Below are 19,346 nucleotides of genomic sequence, written 5' to 3' on the forward strand. Positions count from 1 at the left end.
GGTCCCCGGAATCGCAGATTCTAGATTCCAAATGTTCATTTCAAATGTGCTAAATAGAGAAAAATATTAAATAAGCATTAAATTTTATAACATATACAGAAACCTATAAGGCGGAGATCATGATTTACGTCGTTTTTCTATTCCACCATAATAACAAGTAACAACAATGTATGACGTGTTTTAAATGCAAAAGCCATGTTAAAGCTTGTAGATTACCAAATTGACATGCAGAAAAATGACTTCCATTAACAAGTGGATCTCTCAAACAAACAACAGAAGAGCAGGATCTGAAGAATCACAAATTCTAGATCCAGAATGTCTATATCAAAAGGCATGTGTCAATATAAAAAGGAAAACAAACAATTAATTCAGAATCGATAAACCTAATTGTAAGAATATGTTTATTACATGAAATTTTACCTACCGCAGGATCTTTCCTAGCAGTTCTCATATGTAGAAAATTTTAGACAAAAAAAAAAACAAAGTCAACAAAGTCATTTCTACAGCATTGCTCTTGCAGTTATTTAAGAGTAAGGAAAAAAAAGCAACACTATGAAGATTGCAACAAAAAGAAAATTTAAGAGCAAACATATCACCACCAAAGCAAAGAAAAGGAAATATACGAGAAATTGCAATTCATCAAAGATAACAACATTTGTGCATACATCGACAAAGCTGCAACTATGGCAATAGATTTTTGTCAAACTTTAACCTTCCTTAAACTTCAAACATTTGAATGTACCTATTTGGCAGATTGGCTGCATTTACAAAATAAGTACGAAATGCCAAAGGAGGCTTCTAAAGGGGGAAACGTAGCTGGATCCTTCAGCTACAAAGACTTCCTTTCATCCAGTTAAACTCGGTTCTTTAAGCAAGCCCAATCGCTTTTTCCTAATTACTTGCTGATCAATCATTTTTTCCTTGTCGTTCGCCACTGCCAATAAAGCTAGCCTCCTCACCATCCTCAGCATGTCCAGCAATCCCCACTCTACTCTCCTTATCGGAAAGCATATCCAAGAAAAAATCCGTCAAAACAGACTCATAATTCGGCATCTTAGCATACCCCGGGAAATAGTTAATATCAATCACAAAATACCTATTCCCAATCTTAGCATCCCTAATAACATCAAAGTTAAACAAATTAAGCCCAGTTTCCTTTCTCATTCCCCTAGCAATCTCCTCAACAAAACCCAAAGGTGGCATTTCAACTCTCTCAAGATCAACAACACCCTCATGCCTACCCTCATTCTTATCCCTAGCATTCAAGTTCGAAATTTGTGAGAACGACAAAGAACCCTTCAACGTCGCCAATTTCTCGAGCGAAATATCAGGCAAAGATTTCCTCTTAACACACTGAACATAATCACCTGCAACATACACTTTAAAAATAACACCACCATGATTAACAAAATCTTGCAAAACAGTAGGAGCATCTAATCTCTCCAACCCATCATTATCAAAAATTTGATACATTTGATGAGAAGTAGCACTGCCATCAGCAACTAAAGGCTTAGCCACTAATGGAAACCTTAATTCCCCAATTGAAACATTTTCTCTCAAATTCTTGGAATCTAAAACCACAACTTGACTAGGGATTTCTAAAATTTCAGTTCTGTTAGAGATTTTTAACCTACTCACTACCTCAAGCATTGAAATCCTGTTGTGAAGACGCTCAATAGACTCGAGAGAGTCAATAATTGGAACATTAGGGTTTTGTAATGAGAATTTCTCAAGCTGTGATTTCCAATCGGGGCCGTAGAGTTTGTGGATGATTGTATCGAACGATCCTTGTTCGATTAGGGGTTTGGAGGGGTCAATTGGGATGAGATCGATGTTGTGGTGGTTCGCGTGGCTGATTAGCGACGGTTGGATGAAGCTTTGAACCTTTTTTGGAGCTAAAGCGTAGCCTACACGGTGCCGTTTTGGTTGTGTTGTTGTCGACATGGTTATTGTTTGGTTGCCGAGAAAATTTGTGTTGTTTTCTTCCGAGAGAAAATTGTTAAAATAAAAACTGGGAATTAAAGAAGAAATGTGGAGAGATTTTGGTATGGAGTTCTAACGGAGAGAGTGAGAAACAGAGAGTGGGAGCGAGGGTTTGGGGAAGATGGAGCGTGAGAGTGAGCGCGTCTGGAGATATTGGATATTTAATTTTTTTTTGAAAACAGGAAAGTTGATATTCGGATTCGAAACATAAAGCCTAAAGGATAAGTACGATAATATTAAGAGTAAATTACTATAAGGCCCCTTATATTTAATATAATTCACATTTTAGTATGTCCTGTTTGAAAATTGGCCCCTCACTTTTATTTCCGTCAGCAGTTTAGTCTCTCCGTCTATTTTTAGTGTTAGTCAACGAAGTTAAAGGATTAAGGAGTAAATTAATTTTCAAACCTAAGAGACGAAATTGTTGACAAAAATAAAAGTGAGATGAAATAGTTGAGAAAAATAAAAGTGGGGAACTATATAGTTTCGTTGACTTTGTTGACTAACACCCAAAATGGATGAAAAGATTAAATTGTTGACAAAAATAAAAGAGAAGGGTTATATCGTTTGATTTTTAAATAAGAAAGTGTGAATTATGTCAAATATGAGGGGATGTCATAGTAATTTACTTTAATATTAATTAGAAAAAAAGTTATTTTTCTTTACAAATTACTAAGGCAAAAGGTATTAAAAAGAATTCATAACTGTATTTTTACAAAAACACAAATCAGCCCTTTTATTTTTTTGAAGTATAATTAAGACCTCTTTGTTTTCAAATGAAACAAATAACCCTTTTCGTCCGCCATCATTAGAAACACTCGCTAATGGCTGACATTTCTCTCATAATCATATAGAAAAAAAGTTCAAAAATAATTTTAATTTTTAAAATATTTATCAAAAATTTAAAGGGGCAAGTGTCCCAAAAGTAATCTAAAAAAGTTTATTTATTCGATTTTAAAACGACAAGAGTTTAATCGTTCAATTTTAAAAAACACGAAGGTTTAATTGTATCCAAAAAAATAAAAGTGTTAATATATACTTTAAAAAAAAAGTCGAGGATTCTTTTATATCTTTTGCCTTATATTTCTTTTATTGTCGTTACCATAATATAAAATATACTCCCCGAGAGATTCTTAGGTAGACTCAGTCTACCACGTCATCATATTATGACACCTCATTAAAATAGTGGCACTATTGTAATTTTGTTTATTACTTTTTTACACTTTTGAATAGTAATATTAAAATAGTGTCATGATTTTAATGACGTGTAATAATGTGATATGTTTAGCCATGGATGACGCGGTGGACTGAGTCTATCTAAGATTTTCTCATACTCCCCTCATTCAAAAATAATTATGCATTTTACAGTTTTTTATAGTTTAAGAAATTGCTGTTAATTTTATAAATTTACTCTTGATTTTTTTATTATACGCTTTTGAATACTATGACTAATAAGTCACTTTTTTAAAATTAATATCTTTATATAAAGGTAATTTAATGGGAAATTGCTGAAAATACTCTGTTTTTAAGAATATTTGTAAAAATCTTCCGTTTTTGAAAATTTATTTTTTTTTACCTTTTTTTCTAAAATTTATATTTTTACTTTGAAAATTTGTAAAAATACTCTGTAAACTGTTTGAAACTATATTTGAAACTATTTTTTTCAAACCGTTTGAAACTCTATTTGAAACTGTTTATGAAACGGATTCAAATTATTTTTTAATAAACTGATATAAACCGTTTGAAACCCTATTATAAACTGTTTTTGAAACGGTTTATAAAACAGTTTCAAATTGTATTTTTTTGAAACCGTTTGAAACTCTATTTGAAATTGTATGCGAAAAATTTTATAAAACGGTTTCAAATTGTGTTTTTTGAAACTGTTTGCAACTGTTTGAAACTGCGGAATAAAAAAATAAATATTTAATTTTTTAGGTACCTTTGCAAACTTTAGGTTTATGAGTTAAATTTTGCAAATATTTTTAATTTTTTTGGTATTTTACTAAACTTCCCTAATTTAAAAAGATTGGTTTTAAGAATTGTGACTTACTTAAAAATAGGCAAGTGTTTGAGAACAAAAAGAAAAGAAAAAATAGACAGTTGTTTTAAGGCTTATCCCCTTAAAATCCCCCCACCTTTTACCCCCAATTCGTTTGCACCCTCACGTTGTAAAACCACCAAATATACCCAAATTACGACCTTTCACTTTCAATTATACCCTCAAGCATTAAATTGACCTCTTTTGACTTGAAAAATGTTCAAATCAATACTTTAAATTTTAGCATATATTTTAAAATAGGACTTAATATTTTATTTAAAACAAAAATAAACCTATTTTTTCAAATGAAAAGAGATCAATTTAATGCTTGAGGGTGCAATTGAAAGTGAAAGGTCGTAATTTGGGTATATTTGGTGGTTTTGCAACGTGAGGGTGCAAACGAATTGGGGGTAAAAGGTGAGGGGGTTTTAAGGGGATAAGCCTTGTTTTAATAATACTAAAACAGTAGTTTGTAAAGGAAAAAGTAGATAATTGTTTTAATAGTAATGAACTAGTAAGTTTGTAAAGTATAAAATTAAAATTATTTAATAAAAAATCAATTCAAATAAAAAATTATAAGTATATTATAATTTATTGAAAACTAAAATATTACAACATATAATAATTTTTTATTACAATGGAATCTTAAATTATGTGATTGAAGTACACTACCACTAGATTATGTTTACATTTTTTACCATTACTGACTTGCAATTATATTCTTAAAATAGCAAAAACATAACATTATATAATGGTTAAGCTAAACTTGATTGACTATACATGCCAAAATCTGTAATGACTTGAAGAAAAATCTACCAGATTTGAACTGGTACGAATTAAACCTGTGAAAAATGCTTCAAGAATTGTATTTTGATCTTTTCCAAAATAGAAAGAACTTCTTTCATGTTCACCCTTTCTTCTAGTAAATCAGCACAACAATCTAAGGCCAATCCCAATATAGATGACACACAATTTATATTAGCAATAAATTGTTTTTCCTCTTCCACATCCAATAAATTGCAATCCACAACTTGAACTACTGCATCAGGAAATGCATTTCTCACCCACTGTTTTATACTCATTTCACCACTAAATATTTCATCTGTAGGCTTTTTTCTAGTAAAAGTTTCTATCATCAGAATGCCAAAACTGTACACATCTCCTCTTGCAGACACAATTCCAGCTTCGCCGTATTCTGCATTTCGATTCTCGATTAGCTTGTCAGAAAAATATGTATGTGACAAATGAAAATTTGGAAACATCACCTGGTGCCATGTAACCAATTGTGGCTAATGTTAGTGTCTGAGTCATGCAATTATCTCCGGATAAAAGTTTTGCGATGCCGAAATTGCTCACATGTGCTTCCTTATCTTGGTCTAGCAGGATGTTGTTCGGCTTTAGATCGCAATGGACTATTGGCGTTGTATAAGAATGAAGATATTCGAGAGCTGATGCAACGCCAATCATAATGTGTAGCCTCTGTTGTATATCCAAGAAATAGTTGTAAGAATACAGCCACTTTTCCAGGCTCCCATTAGGCATGAACTCAAGAATTAAGGCCTTAAAATCTAAGTTGCAGCAACTGCTTATGACTCTGACAAGATTTCGATGGCGAATGTTGCGCAGAACTTCACATTCAGTATTGAAACTCTTTAATACTCCTTCCTCCTGTAAATTGAAAACCTTAACGGCAACATTTGTGCCATCTGATAATGAGCCTTTGTACACAGAGCCAAAACCCCCTTTGCCAAGCAAGTTAGAGTCACTAAATCGGGCCGTTGCTTCTTCAAGTTGGAGAAAAGAAAATCTCTTCCATGTTGCCAGAGGTAACAAAGCTTCTTGGTTTCTCTTCTTATTGATTTTGGTGAATATGATAGTGAATGCAACAATCAAACTTAGAGATATTACTAGAGTTGGTAAAATGTAATCAAGTAAATGTAAATTAGATGTCTTAGATTTTTTACTGGTGTCACATGGTGGAACTCTGAACCTCGGCAAAGCACACAGCGCAGCGTTGGACTTGAATGATTCATAAGATAAGTTTCCAAAGGATCCTCCACTTGGGATTTCTCCCTGCAATCTATTTGAAGAGACATCAAAAGATTTTAGGTTGAGAAGTGCCTCTAACGACTTTGGAATCGACCCAGAGAGATTATTTGTCGAAAGATTCAAGGATATCAAGGCTACTATATCTCCAAATGGTTGTGGAATGCTGCCTTGGAAATCATTTTCTGCTAATGAAAGATGCTGCAAATCCTTAAGATCCCCAATACTGCCTGGAATTGGTCCTGATATCTGGTTTCTTGATAAATCCATGTCTATTAGGAGTTTTAGGTTCCCAATATCTAAACGGAGAGAGCCATTTAGAGAATTTGAACTTAAGTTTAGATCCAACAGACGTGTAAGCCTCCAAAAGGATAATGGTATCGATCCGGTCAATTCATTTGCTGAAAGATCTATCTGCATCAGAGTGCTCAAGTTACCAATCTGAACTGGAATGTTGCCTCTGATTTTGCATAATCCTGCAACTAAAGATTGGAGCGACGACATATTCCCAATGGAATTTGGAAGGACAACATCCAATGGATTCACAGAAACTTGCAAGGTATTTAAATTTATGCAGCTTGCCATGGATGAGAAAAAGCCCGAATCAGCCGTAACATTGTTGTAAGAAATGTCAAGAATCTGTAACATTCTAAGATTGCCAAGGCTATTAGGAATATGACCAGAGAAATAGTTGTCAGATGATTGAAGGGTAATGAGTTTGGAACAATTGGAGAAGGAGGCTGGGAATTTTCCAGTTAACTTATTGCCGGACAGAGTAATAGTCTGTAGACTTGGAAGGTCTATAATTGATGGAAGATTGCCTGAAAGTTGATTATCTGCAACAAGAAAGCGCCTAACATTTGAAAGATTGAAGATGGTAGGTGGAATAGAGCCTCTCAAGTTGTTTATTGGCATACTTAAAGCCCCCAGATTGACTAGATTACCCATTTCATGAGGTATTGTACCTGTCATTACGAATTTTAGGATATAATGCAATGACTCCATCAACATAGTACTAATGTAACAGCAAAAAAAAATATACCTGTTAGATGATTTCTATTTAGATATAGGTTGGTAAGGGCAGTTAAGTTTCCAATATGTTTTGGGATGCTCCCCGTGAAGCCATTTTCCGACAACGATAAGAGCTGAAGATTGCTACACTTTGCCAGGCTTGCTGGAATTGGTCCACTTAGCATATTTTCTGATAAGTAAAGAGCTTCAAGTGTTTGAAATTGATGGCAAATATCATCCGGTAGATTACCAGAAATTCTATTGGATGACAGAGCAAGACCTTTCAAAGAGGACATGTTGAAAATGCTCAAAGGAATTGGCCCTGAGAGGCTGTTATTCTGCAAGGCTAAAAGCCATAGTTGGTGAAGATTACCAATTTCAGGTGGTATAGAGCCAGAGAAGCTATTAAAGTCGAGAACAATGTACTGAAGAGAAGTTAAGTTAGCTAACCAATGGGGAATATCTCCAACGAAGCTATTGTTGGAGAGGTCAATGATTTGCAATCTCCGCAAATGGGATAACTCTTTCGGCAGAGTGCCGTAAAATTTGTTGCCAGTAAGTATAAGGGATTTGAGAAACGAGAGGTTACCAAGGTGGGATGGAATGGTGCCCTGAAGACCCATATCTGTAAGATCCAAGCCAGTTACTCTTTCATGGCGATTGCTCCATGAGAGTCCAGTCCAGTTGCGGATTGAATTCGAGCTTGACCAATTGCGCGTCAGGATATTATCAGGTCCTGAGGTTATATGATGTTTTAATGCAACAAGAGCAACTTCATCTGTGCTCAGGTTGGTTACTGCAGCCATAACCATATTAGCCATGAAAGAGTACAAATCAGCCCTTTTACTTTTTTGGGGTATAATTAAACCCTCTTTATTTTCAAATAGAACAAATAACCCCTTTCATCCAACATCATTAGAAACACTCGTTAATGGCTGACATGTCTCTCATAATCATATAGGAAAAAAGTTCAAAAATATTTTTAATATTTAAAATATTTACCAAAAATTTGAGGGGTTAAGTGTCCCAAAAGTAAACTAAAAGGGTTTATTTGTTCGATTTTAAAAATAATAAAGGTTTAATTGTTCAATTTTAAAAACACGGGGGCTTAATTGTGCCCAAATAAAGTAAAAGGGCTGATCTGTACTTTTGAGAAAAACTCGAGGGCTTTTTTGTACCTTCTGCCTTAATATTAATTTGATTACAAAATAAAATTCCGTACTCATAAACCATTACTCGCAAGTTAAAAGGATAAATTATTATTTAAGTCTTTTTTGTTCCTTAGCATCGTATGTTCACATGACTACCGCTATAAAATATAATCACAAAAATAGTCGGTCTAAAGCATGAAAAGAAATTTGCGGCTTAATGTATTTTTTGACCTATGAATCTATTAATCCATCCGATCTCTCATTTTTTAATTTAATCTATATGACGCTTCAATTTATAAATTTTACTTGTTTAACTTTTGAAAAAGATAATGGGACGTAAATGCGCGTGACGGAAAATGCTGATTAAGCCGCCATTTAATTAGACATATTACTAAAAATGAGGAGTTTAATGGATTAAATCGAAAGATAGAGGGATCAATGGGTGAACTAATATACTAGGTTCCAAAAATACACCTTAAAAAAAACTACTATGTCAATAAGTAAAATTTACAAGCTGAAATGTCAGATATATCAAATTAGGAGATCAAACAGGTTAATAGATATAAGTTTAGGAGTCAAACAATGTATTAAACCAATCACCCTTACATGATTCCAACCCCTCTTAAACCCTAGCAAGTCATCTTCCTCACTCAAAACCCTAGCTCATTTCTTTCTTTCTTTCAACTAAATTGTAAAATTTAAATTTAAAACATTAAATTAACAATTATCAACATGGCATCAATGCAAATTAAAAAAAATTACCGGAGCGTGCCGTCGCTACAGCAATTCTACAGCGGCGGACCGTTCGCAGTCTCGTCGGACGGTTCATTCCTCGTCTGCGCTTGCGGCGAGGCAATTAAGATAGTTGATACTGCAAATGGTGCCGTTAAGGGGACAATTGAAGGCGACACGGAGGCCGTTACAGCTTTGACACTTAGTCCTGATGATAAACTGCTGTTTTCTGCTGGTCACAGTAGGCAAATTAGGGTTTGGGAACTTTCTACTATGAAATGCGTGCGGTCTTGGAAGGTAAGTAGAATATAACTAACATAGAAATATTATGAATGTCAATTAAATTGAATTAGGTTTAAATTTGAAGAATTGATAAGCTTTTACTTAGTTTAGGCTAGTGGAGGGATAAAATATGAATAAATATAGATAAAGTTTTGCAGGGACACGAGGGACCGGTGATGGGCATGGCTTGCCATGCGTCTGGCGGTTTGCTTGCAACTGCAGGAGCTGATAGGAAAGTTCTTGTTTGGGATGTTGATGGTGGCTTCTGTACTCATTTCTTTAAAGGTCATAAAGGGGTTGTTGCCACTGTTATGTTTCATCCTGATGGTACTAAGATGCTTGTAAGTTATTTGAAATACTTACTTAAGAAGGCATCTGGCATAGTAAATGCGTTTTTGTTTTTTGTTTTTTGTTTTTTTTATGCTGAGCTTGTTACACATTGTCATGCAAGTTTTATGGTAGGAATGAGTTAATTTAATATTGGCTTAAGTATTGATTTTGGAGATGTATCATCATCTCCTGGAAACGTGGTTAGGTTGTAAATTTGGATCATTAGAAGAAAGAGGGAGTGTGGTATTTTATTATGATGCTGATAATGCCATCAACTGTATGTTTATGGCAATATACTTTCAAGTTGATTTTGTTCTAAAGAATTCTTAACTTATGGTAATATGAAATGCTATGCTGCTCCTGGAATCACTAATGATTTTGATAGTTTCACTGATATATTGCTGAATACTGCTGAAAAACATAGCCAGCTGAACCAATCAACAAAAGAAAAAGGTTTAGCTTATAGCTCCATGAAATGTAGCAATAGTAACCATGTTTTATCTGCCAAACCATCACTACTTGTTCATTGAGGATATTTTCTTACAAGGAACAAACTGGAGAGTGAAATAGAAAGTGGGAATATGATGCGTAGAAAGGTATCTTAATACATTTAATTGCATATTCTGAGCAACTGTTATTAAATGTTTGAAGCTCAACCCAAGTAATTGTTGCTTCTCTATGTTTGTTGCCCTCAGATTGTTGGTGGTACTTCATTTATAGATGATCCATAACATGTTTAGGGATTTTTCATGGACATTTCAATGACTACAATGAAAACTTGCTATATCTGCTGATTGCTATTTATCTGGCGAATCCTGAAATGAAAAAATAATAAAATATTGGTTGATTAAATTGCTGCAAAGAAGATGCAATTTTCTTTTCCCCCTTGTTTTTCAGTCACTGATTCATCACCTTATTATTTTTAACAGCTTTTCTCTGGAAGTGATGATGCCACTATACGAGTTTGGAATCTTGTATCCAAAAAGTGTGTAGCAACATTAGATAAACATTTTTCAACAGTGACCTCTTTGGCAGTATCTGAAGATGGGTGGACATTACTCAGTGCAGGAAGAGATAAGGTAAAATTTTGGCAAACATTACTATGAAGATGCAAACTTTACTTATCAATGCTGAATATGTCTAACTTATCTTTCCTAGGATGGACAACAATATCATAGGGACGATGCATTTGAATATGTAAATTTTACTTATCAATGCTGATTGCTGAGTATGCCCGACTTCTCTTTCCTAGGATGGACATCAATATAATAGGAAAAGATGCATTAATGCTCTAAATATATTTTATCTTTAGATTAGTGGGAACATAGACAGAAATGAAACTGAACATAAATTTTTGGTCTAATGTTATCACGTTGAATTAAGGATTTCTCTCAGCTGTGCATTAATTTGGAAGATACTCGTATTCAAATTTTAGGTGGTGAACTCGTGGGACCTCCATGACTATGTCTGCAAGATTACAATTCCAACTTATGAGATGGTGGAGTCACTTTGTATTGTTCATTCTGGAAGCCAGTTTTCTTCAATTTTGGGTTCATACAGTCAGCTGACTAGGAAAAGCAGAAAGGGTTCTTCAGAAATGTATTTCATTACAGTTGGTGAACGTGGGATTGTACGTATATGGAACTCAGAAAGGTATAATATGAAGATCCTCTTCAAGTAATTTTGAGAAATCATTCATGATTCATCCATGTTGCAGAGTTGCAGTCGTTGGAAACTGCTTGGCGGCTTTCTCTTTAATTGTTGATTCTAATTGCTGTCTTTAGATTGAAATGAGTTCCATGGCTTTAATCTTATTGATTTCTTGTGGGTGACAGTGCAGTGTGCCTTTACGAGCAGAAGTCCTCAGATGTAACTGTCACTTCGGACACAGATGAGTCAAAAAGAGGGTTCACTGCTGCTGTGATCCTTCCTTCAGATCAAGGATTCCTTTGTGCGACTGCCGACCAGCAATTTTTATTCTATTCACCAGTGGGGCAGCCTGAAGAGAAGTTCAAGTTAGAATTGAGCAAGAGGCTTATTGGTTACAATGAAGAAATTCTGGATATGAGGTTTTTGGGCGAGGAGGAGAAATTTCTTGCTGTTGCCACAAATATTGAACAGGTAAGTTGTTGGAATTTGTTGAACTGAATTACTGAATCTTTATATGTGTTAAAGTATGGTAGAAATAGCTTAAGGTGGAACAAATTTTGTTGTCCATTTGAGTTGTTTTTAGGTAATGTGAGGCATCCGTCCATCACTATATGTCATCTATGTAGTGTTCTGCGGTTTTATGAACATTTATCTGGATTTAATTCTATTTCTGAAGTGCTGGAATGACCTCTGGATTTAATTTCTAGTAAGAAAAAAAAAGAACTCTTTGTTCTCTGATGTTGCATAAATTGTTCTTTGAGCCTTTTGAGTATTGCCTATTTAATTATGGTCTGGAAGTATCAGAATGCATTTGTACTTTTGATCCTTGGTATAACCTGCATTTGTTCAAGCAAGCTATGAATTTTTCAGCTTTCTGAAGTTTTATAACCTAATAAGCGTCTCATTTTGCTCAATGCAGATTCGAGTGTATGACTTGGAGTCTATGTCCTGCTCCTTTGTATTGCCAGGTCATTCTGAAATTATTTTGTGCCTTGACACCTGTGTATCAATGTCTGGAAGGACGCTTATTGTAACAGGAAGTAAGGATAACACTGTAAGTTGCATGTCCCTCCTATATTGACAATGCTGGTATAGATGTCTAGATTTTAACTAAACATCTTTATATAATTGTTTTGTACAATGCTATAATTTGCATTTAGTCTTTTGTATGTCCGATTCAAGTGACTATCTTTTATTTCCTATTCCAGTGACTAGTGACTACATTTAATCTCCCATGTTTCTGAGATTACCTTTCATCTCTATATAGGTAAGATTGTGGGATTCAGAAAGCAGAACTTGCATTGGTGTCGGAACGGGTCACATGGGAGGTGTTGGTGCTGTTGCATTTTCAAAGAAGGGAAAAAATTTCTTTGTTAGTGGTAGCAGGTAAGCAGTTCTCTTGGGAAATATATTTTCCAACTAATCTTTCAGTGATATACATACTGTGGTGTAAAGTTTAGTAGTCTATTCTGCTGGGGTATCTCCAAAATCGGTAAACAAGTGCGTTTAAGATGTCACGATGGTATCTCCAAATTTGGCAAACCAGTGGGTTTAAGATGTCATGATCAACAGAATTGAATTAATTGGTCTAGTGAGAGTATCAGTGGCCATGAGAAAATTTGTGCCCTGCCTATTCAATTCCTTAATGTTTTAAATGTCTATATGTTTAAGAGTTGAGCAACTAAATAATGAATATGAATACATCAGGGATAAATATACTCGTGCTTAATGCTTATATTTAGCTTACATCAAAATTTACGCTAATGATCTATCCTTGTGTCCACTAAAAATTAAATCGACATGCTTGGGAAGCAAAATCAAGAACTGAGAGCCATTTTTACTTGTAACTATTGTTATCCTTGCAAAAATAATTGCCTGCTACCATTCTGTTATAAAACAAATGATTAACATTCAACATTGCCATTATAACAAAACTTGTATCTCTCTCTTGCCTTGTCTTTTTCCCATTATTTTTTCTTTTATCATATAAATACCTATAAGATTAGATATGCTTTGGTTAAGGTCATAAACTATATGTTTTATTTAGGATGCTTCTATATGTCTCGAGAAGCACTTAATAGCATTGTAACCAGATTTTGGTCTAAAAATGTTTCGACTATTTGAGCTTCTCATGCAGATAATTTCCAATACCAATTTTAAAATCTTATTTCATGGATCAAAGTCAATTCTTGCCAGCCATAATTCATAATTTCTTTATAAAATACCTGCCTATTTTCTTCAGCGTGTGAAATGCAATCCAGTTTAATTATATAAAAGTGCACTTATTTCTTTGTGCTTTATTTTCTTTTAACCTTGTTCATTTTAATTTTTCTTTTGTTAGTCCAAGTGCCTAACAAATTATATCCTTTTATAGTGATCGTACCATGAAGGTATGGAGTTTGGATGGCATCTCAGATGTTGTTGACCAGCCTGTTAATTTGAAAGCAAAAGCAGTTGTGGCAGCTCATGATAAAGATATAAATTCAATCGCAGTTGCACCAAATGATAGTTTAGTTTGTAGTGGGTCTCAGGTCAGTGCATTACTCAATTGTCGGAGGTCTCTAGCACCTATACGGTTATTTTACAAATAACTTTTTTCTTTTTGCTCAGGACCGGACTGCCTGTGTGCGGAGGCTTCCAGATCTAGTATCTGTAGTTGTACTTAAAGGGCATAAAAGAGGAATTTGGTCTGTAGAGTTCTCACCAGTTGATCAATGTGTCATTACAGCTTCTGGTGATAAGACAATTAAAATATGGGCTATAGCTGATGGATCTTGCTTAAAAACATTTGAAGGGCATACATCAAGTGTTTTAAGAGCATCATTTCTTACTCGCGGCACCCAATTTGTTTCATGTGGTATGACACTTATCTTGTTGGTCTTTCTTTATTTTTTGATTTAAAACATTTAAGCACTTGATGATTGTTTTTAGGTGCTGATGGTTTGGTAAAGCTATGGATTGTAAAGACAAATGAATGCATAGCCACATATGATCAACATGAGGATAAGGTGATGGAAATTTCTTATTTCCAAACTTTTCACCACTCTGTATTTCTCGTTGGTTATAAGCTTATGGATTTTTTAATATCCTAGTCAGTTCAGATCTCATAGGGACTTGTTTCTAGAGTATTTTGACTTGCATGTTTGTGCATTTTCTTTGTTTTCATGCATGCAAGCAAGTTGAAAAGTTACATGGTACCTATTATCTTGCATGCAAGAATACTCAACTCAGCTAAGTTTTTAACCCCAAGCTAATTGGAATTAGTTTTTATTTTATTCTCTTCGGGCTCCAAGAATGGCACTGTTTATTTGTTTTGGTTATAGAACTTGATTGCACTTGATTTTTCATGGAATAACTTTTCTAAAGACTAAGCGCTATCTCAGCAGACGAGCTAAATGATCTGTAAATACCTGAGATTTGAAATATCATTTATAGATTTTATTTCTCTTTCTTTATACACATGTGCGTGTGTGTGTTCCTGTAAAATTTATATTCCCTTGGTTATTATGCAATCTTTATCTCACGTTTTTAGCATTTGTATTACATTCTCCAATAGATATTATAAAGTTTGTTTTTAATTTGGCAAAACTGTACATAAAGGTGAAAGGTTGTTTGTTATTGCTCTTCTTTGCTCATCAAATTTTAGTTTGCAGGTTTGGGCCTTGGCTGTAGGGAAACAGACAGAAATGTTTGCCACTGGTGGCGGTGATGCCCTTGTTAATTTGTGGTATGATTCAACTGCTGCGGATAAAGAGGAAGCTTTTCGTAAAGAGGTAATGGTCTCCAATTAAGTTGGTGCCTTATTCTACTGTTTTTTAGCTAATAAAATAAACTCTAAACCTATAACTTCTGTAGTATCCTTTTGACTCATTGGACATGAAATAACATTCCATACTGTTATCAGTTCACTTATGATGAGCATTGTTGGAAATCTCACCTTGATACTTCATGCAGGAGGAAGGGGTTTTAAAAGGTCAGGAATTGGAAAATGCTTTGGTAGATGCTGACTACACTAAAGCTATACAAATAGCATTTGAACTTCGCAGGCCTCGTAAACTTTTTGAGTTATTTGGGGAACTTTGCAGGTCAGTTGGAATATGATAATACTTGCAATAAATATGCATATTTCCTGCGTATTCATGCTATTCCGGAATCTTATCAAGTATATACCTGCAGGAAGAGAGGTTCTGTCAATCAGATAGAGAATGCTCTTCGCGCTTTTGGAAATGAAGAAATCCGTGTACTTTTTGAGTATATTCGTGAATGGAATACAAAGCCAAAGATGTGCCATGTTGCACAATACGTTCTCTTTCAAATTTTTCAAATTCTTCCTCCAACAGAGATTCTTGAGGTGATTAGCTATAGCTTTTATTTTCATTCTTTCAAATGTACTTCCCGCTTTTGCATGACATGATGCACATTTTCAATGTTGTCTTTCAGATAAAAGGTGTTAGGGAACTTCTTGAAGGTCTAATCCCATATTCCCAAAGGCATTTCAGCAGGGTAGACCGACTTGTAAGAAGCACATTTTTGTTGGACTATACTCTAACTGGAATGTCAGTTATTGAGCCAGATACTAAAGATGCGGAACCTAATTATGAATCTCACGAATCCTCTAATGCTAAGAACAAAGAAAGCTTGGTCTTAACAGATCAAGCTGAGGAAGAGCAGCAACCAACTCCAGAATCGTTTGAAGAGAAGGTTCGATCAAAGAAAAGAAAATCGAAGAAAGCTACAGATGGTTCACATAAGAAAGTCAAGGGCACAGCTTACACAAGTGTAGCTGCAATTTCACTGCCGGCATAGAACAGTTGAGGATTCTTGTACTCCGTCACAGCTGCAATTTTGGTTACTTGGAGATTATGCTCCGGGGGTCATGGAGAAAGCAATTTTGGCCGTGTAAATCATAGAAAATCTCTTCCATTTTCCTCTCAAGCAACAATGTAGGATCCTCAAATTGTTTCATAGATATAATTTATTTGATTCCTGGAACTCCTTGTAACATAGATATTGTAAGGAAATTTTATGTATCCCTACAAGAGAGTGATCAGTATACTTTAAATTTGTGCCTTCTTACAGATATGGTCCATCTTTGAATCCATTAGAACTAGCAGAATCTTTTCTGTCCAAGGTCAAACATTTTACAAAAGCTCATAAATCTTGCTTATTTTGCTCTTTTAGATCAATAATTAGTGTAACTCATAATACTCATCGATGTGCTTTTAAAAAAAAAAATTAAATTAAAATGCTGTGAAGGAGGAACAAATACCATGCTTCCTAGTTAATGTGAACGACGGTTGAAAGAGTATTACAGGCAAGTTAATTTATAAAATATACTTACTAATAGTTAACATTTTAAAATCACAAGTAGAATGACAAAATGGATGATGCTTCAACAACTTTATAGATTATTTTACTTCTCTGTGACATTGGTTCCTTCATTTCAACCAGAAGGTAGCAGCAGCAGTAGCATCATTGTCTTAATAAAGTCCTTATCTTGTTTATTGTTGGGAACTTGACTTTGGGAATTTGCCATATTATATGTGTTTTCAGGTAAATATCTTGAAAGCAAAGAGGTCTTTTATGCAGTAAATTTCAAGAAATAGCAGAAGATAAATGAAAATTCTTCAGATAATTAATTTTCAGGAAATACCAGGTGACCTATTTATCGACAGAAAACGTATGCATGGAATAGTAAACCAACCAATATAAGAAGAATACAAAAATGAATTAATGCATTAAGGAAATAGTTAGCAAAAATCCACATGGCACAGCCTCGCAATAGCTAAATAGACGGCACAAAATGGAATTCGTAGAGGCATGCAAAAGATTGCCACATGTAGTTTTTATAGGAAAATGGAAAATCCAACTAATTTGTTGGCCACCTGTTATTGCACCAACTATACTAAATTCAATTTTCGTATCCAAAAATAAAATATACTAGAAAATACAAGAGCCGCCTGCCTTCGCACGACCCTTGCAAGGTTTTGGTTCAAAATTTATTATGTATATTTGTAATCTATTTTCTTTTGGTCAAAGGCTAAATATTTATATTACTTCAAAATATATAATATATATATATATATATATTTTTTTGAATATATGTGGATAATAAATAACATTTGTGTTAAGGACAAAGCATGAAATAAAACAATGTAATATCAAATATACTAAATTCAATTTTTATGTGTATTAGCTTATTTATATTATTATTTTGATTTAAACTTTTTAATTTTATATTTAAAAAATATCAAATATAAATCGCCATAAATATAAAAAAATCCATGTGTAACAATCTTAAATATAAATTATGATAAATGTAATATTAAAAAGTCATGACCACTAATCTCAAATATAAATTATAAAATATTATAAATCATATGCAACACACGTACTCAATATATTTGTATATACTAAAATTAAGATATTTAGAGTTCAATCTATTATGTTTAGAAACTACTAGTGTTTATTTTATTAAGTTACTTTTCATCTGTTTTTATTAATTGTCGTTTTTAATGAATTATGAAGTGTCTTTATTATCTAATTGGTGTAGTTAATGTGTTTAGTTTATTTTAAATTTTAAATTTTAAATTTGTGAAAGAGGAAATTGAAAGCTGTGATACTCCTGTCTGTCATGGAGACCTATAGTTGCACTGTCCACTTGCAAACCAAACCACTGGGTTTTGTTTTGTGTGTTGTGGTCCATCACATTTCAATTTTCTTCAAATCCAATTTAATTGCATATACTAAAACAAGTCAAATAAGATACGCTGATGCTTAATTATATCCATATCATTCCTTTATTATACTTTGGGTATTTATATTAGGGGTGGGCATGGACCGGTTAACCGGTCCATGAGGGTAATTTGTAAACCGGTCCATTGTAATACGGTTTTTAAAATTAAAAACCTAAACCTAAAATTTTAAACGGTTAACCGGTAAATTGGTTAACCATAAAAAACGGTTCGGTTTTTCGGTTTTGCGGTTTTTAACCATATAACCATTAGAAAAATTAAAGACAAAAAAAGATATATTTTTAATTCTATTTAATTTTTTAGCAAACAAAAAAAAACTATAGAAATTCAAATTATATTAAAAAAATATAAATCTAAACTATCTTATAAATAGTTAAATCAATGCAAATATTTAAAACTATTATTATTTACAAATAATTTATGAGTAATATTAAAGCTAGGTTTGTATTTTTTGAATTGTTTGTAGTGTTGTTCACGTCCACTTTCTACTATTTATAGACTTAAATATTCCTATTTTTGTTAAGTAAATATTTTAATAAGGAAAACAAATTTCTTTTACAATATTTTCATATATAAAATCTCCTAAAATATATAAATATTTCTAAATAAAATATATGTCAATATATTTTTATATTTAGATTTTATTGTGTATATTATAAAATTAATATTATTTTATAGATCATAAAATATATCTTATTAATTATTAAAAATATATGAATATATATATAAACCGGTTAACCGGTTAACCACGGTTTTTAGAAATCCAAAACCTAAACCTAAACCATTAACCATGAAAACTAAAAATCAAAACCTAAACCTAAACCGTTGGACCGGTTAACCGCATTTTCCGGTTCGGTTTTCCGGTTTCGGTTCGGTTAATCGGTTTGACCGGTTTTTTTGCCCACCCCTAATTTATATGACTAGTATTCAAATTAAAAATTGCGACTCTTTATCAATTTAAATAATTTTGCATTCAAAATTACTGGGGTTCTTCCAACTTGCTTTATATGGCCTTGCAAATTACACTAATGTACTTATACTTTCTTTCTTTTTGATTTATTTGTTCGAGTTAAATTATATTAAAATAAAGTTAAAATACATCAAAAAAATCAAATAAAAAAATTAAAAGTAATAAATTAAATTCAATATTTAGTCTATTGAAAAATAAATAAGATTTATTTTTTTGTAAATTTGCTTATCGTAGTTAATTTTAAATATGTGAAAAGGGTCAATCCAGCTCCCGAAGTTGTGTTTCGAGATAAAATAAATTATTTTTAATTTGTTTAGTCAATTATTAAAATTTATATTTTGAGGTCAAATAAGTTATTTTTAATTTTTTTTTAGCCAATTAAATTTCAATTTTTTTTA

The 19,346-nt window shown here is 33.1% G+C and overlaps 3 protein-coding genes across 3 annotated transcripts; 1 reads left to right on the forward strand and 2 right to left on the reverse strand.

Moving 5' to 3' along the window:
• Window positions 1-608: 608 nt before the first annotated feature.
• Window positions 609-2,154, reverse strand: LOC126673906 (inositol-tetrakisphosphate 1-kinase 1). The gene has a single exon (XM_050368222.2). The coding sequence runs from the start codon at window positions 1,942-1,944 to the stop codon at window positions 907-909; it is 1,038 nt and encodes a 345-aa protein (XP_050224179.1). The 5' UTR covers window positions 1,945-2,154; the 3' UTR covers window positions 609-906.
• A 2,512-nt stretch (window positions 2,155-4,666) lies between these two features.
• On the reverse strand, window positions 4,667-7,899 carry LOC126674299 (probable LRR receptor-like serine/threonine-protein kinase At3g47570). The gene is made up of 3 exons (XM_050368731.1): window positions 7,110-7,899; window positions 5,287-7,032; window positions 4,667-5,216 (listed from the first exon to the last, which is right to left on the reverse strand). The coding sequence occupies exons 1-3, from the start codon at window positions 7,897-7,899 to the stop codon at window positions 4,858-4,860; spliced, it is 2,895 nt and encodes a 964-aa protein (XP_050224688.1). The 3' UTR covers window positions 4,667-4,857.
• A 919-nt stretch (window positions 7,900-8,818) lies between these two features.
• Window positions 8,819-16,301, forward strand: LOC126673945 (protein TORMOZ EMBRYO DEFECTIVE). Its single transcript, XM_050368280.2, has 14 exons — window positions 8,819-9,258; window positions 9,402-9,584; window positions 10,503-10,652; window positions 11,009-11,226; window positions 11,409-11,694; window positions 12,143-12,277; window positions 12,491-12,609; window positions 13,598-13,754; window positions 13,834-14,080; window positions 14,155-14,231; window positions 14,877-14,996; window positions 15,178-15,308; window positions 15,400-15,574; window positions 15,664-16,301. Exons 1-14 carry the CDS (start codon window positions 8,962-8,964, stop codon window positions 16,027-16,029), a joined length of 2,661 nt encoding a protein of 886 aa, XP_050224237.1. The 5' UTR covers window positions 8,819-8,961; the 3' UTR covers window positions 16,030-16,301.
• The last annotated feature ends 3,045 nt before the right edge of the window (window positions 16,302-19,346 follow it).

The sequence above is a fragment of the Mercurialis annua genome, linkage group LG3 (assembly GCF_937616625.2).
Source record: "Mercurialis annua linkage group LG3, ddMerAnnu1.2, whole genome shotgun sequence".
Lineage (NCBI taxonomy): Eukaryota > Viridiplantae > Streptophyta > Magnoliopsida > Malpighiales > Euphorbiaceae > Mercurialis > Mercurialis annua.

Bases quoted from the DNA above. Each gene is read 5' to 3' on its own strand.
- LOC126673906 (XM_050368222.2), bottom strand. From the start codon at position 1,944: ATGTCGACAACAACACAACCAAAACGGCACCGTGTAGGCTACGCTTTA.
- LOC126674299 (XM_050368731.1), bottom strand. From the start codon at position 7,899: ATGGCTAATATGGTTATGGCTGCAGTAACCAACCTGAGCACAGATGAA. The intron at 7,033-7,109 runs GTATATTTTTTT...TCGTAATGACAG, and splicing joins AAATAGAAATCATCTAACAG to GTACAATACCTCATGAAATG. The intron at 5,217-5,286 runs GTGATGTTTCCA...ATCGAAATGCAG, and splicing joins AATTGGTTACATGGCACCAG to AATACGGCGAAGCTGGAATT.
- LOC126673945 (XM_050368280.2), top strand. From the start codon at position 8,962: ATGGCATCAATGCAAATTAAAAAAAATTACCGGAGCGTGCCGTCGCTA. The intron at 14,081-14,154 runs GTATGACACTTA...GATTGTTTTTAG, and splicing joins CACCCAATTTGTTTCATGTG to GTGCTGATGGTTTGGTAAAG. The intron at 15,309-15,399 runs GTCAGTTGGAAT...ATATACCTGCAG, and splicing joins TTATTTGGGGAACTTTGCAG to GAAGAGAGGTTCTGTCAATC.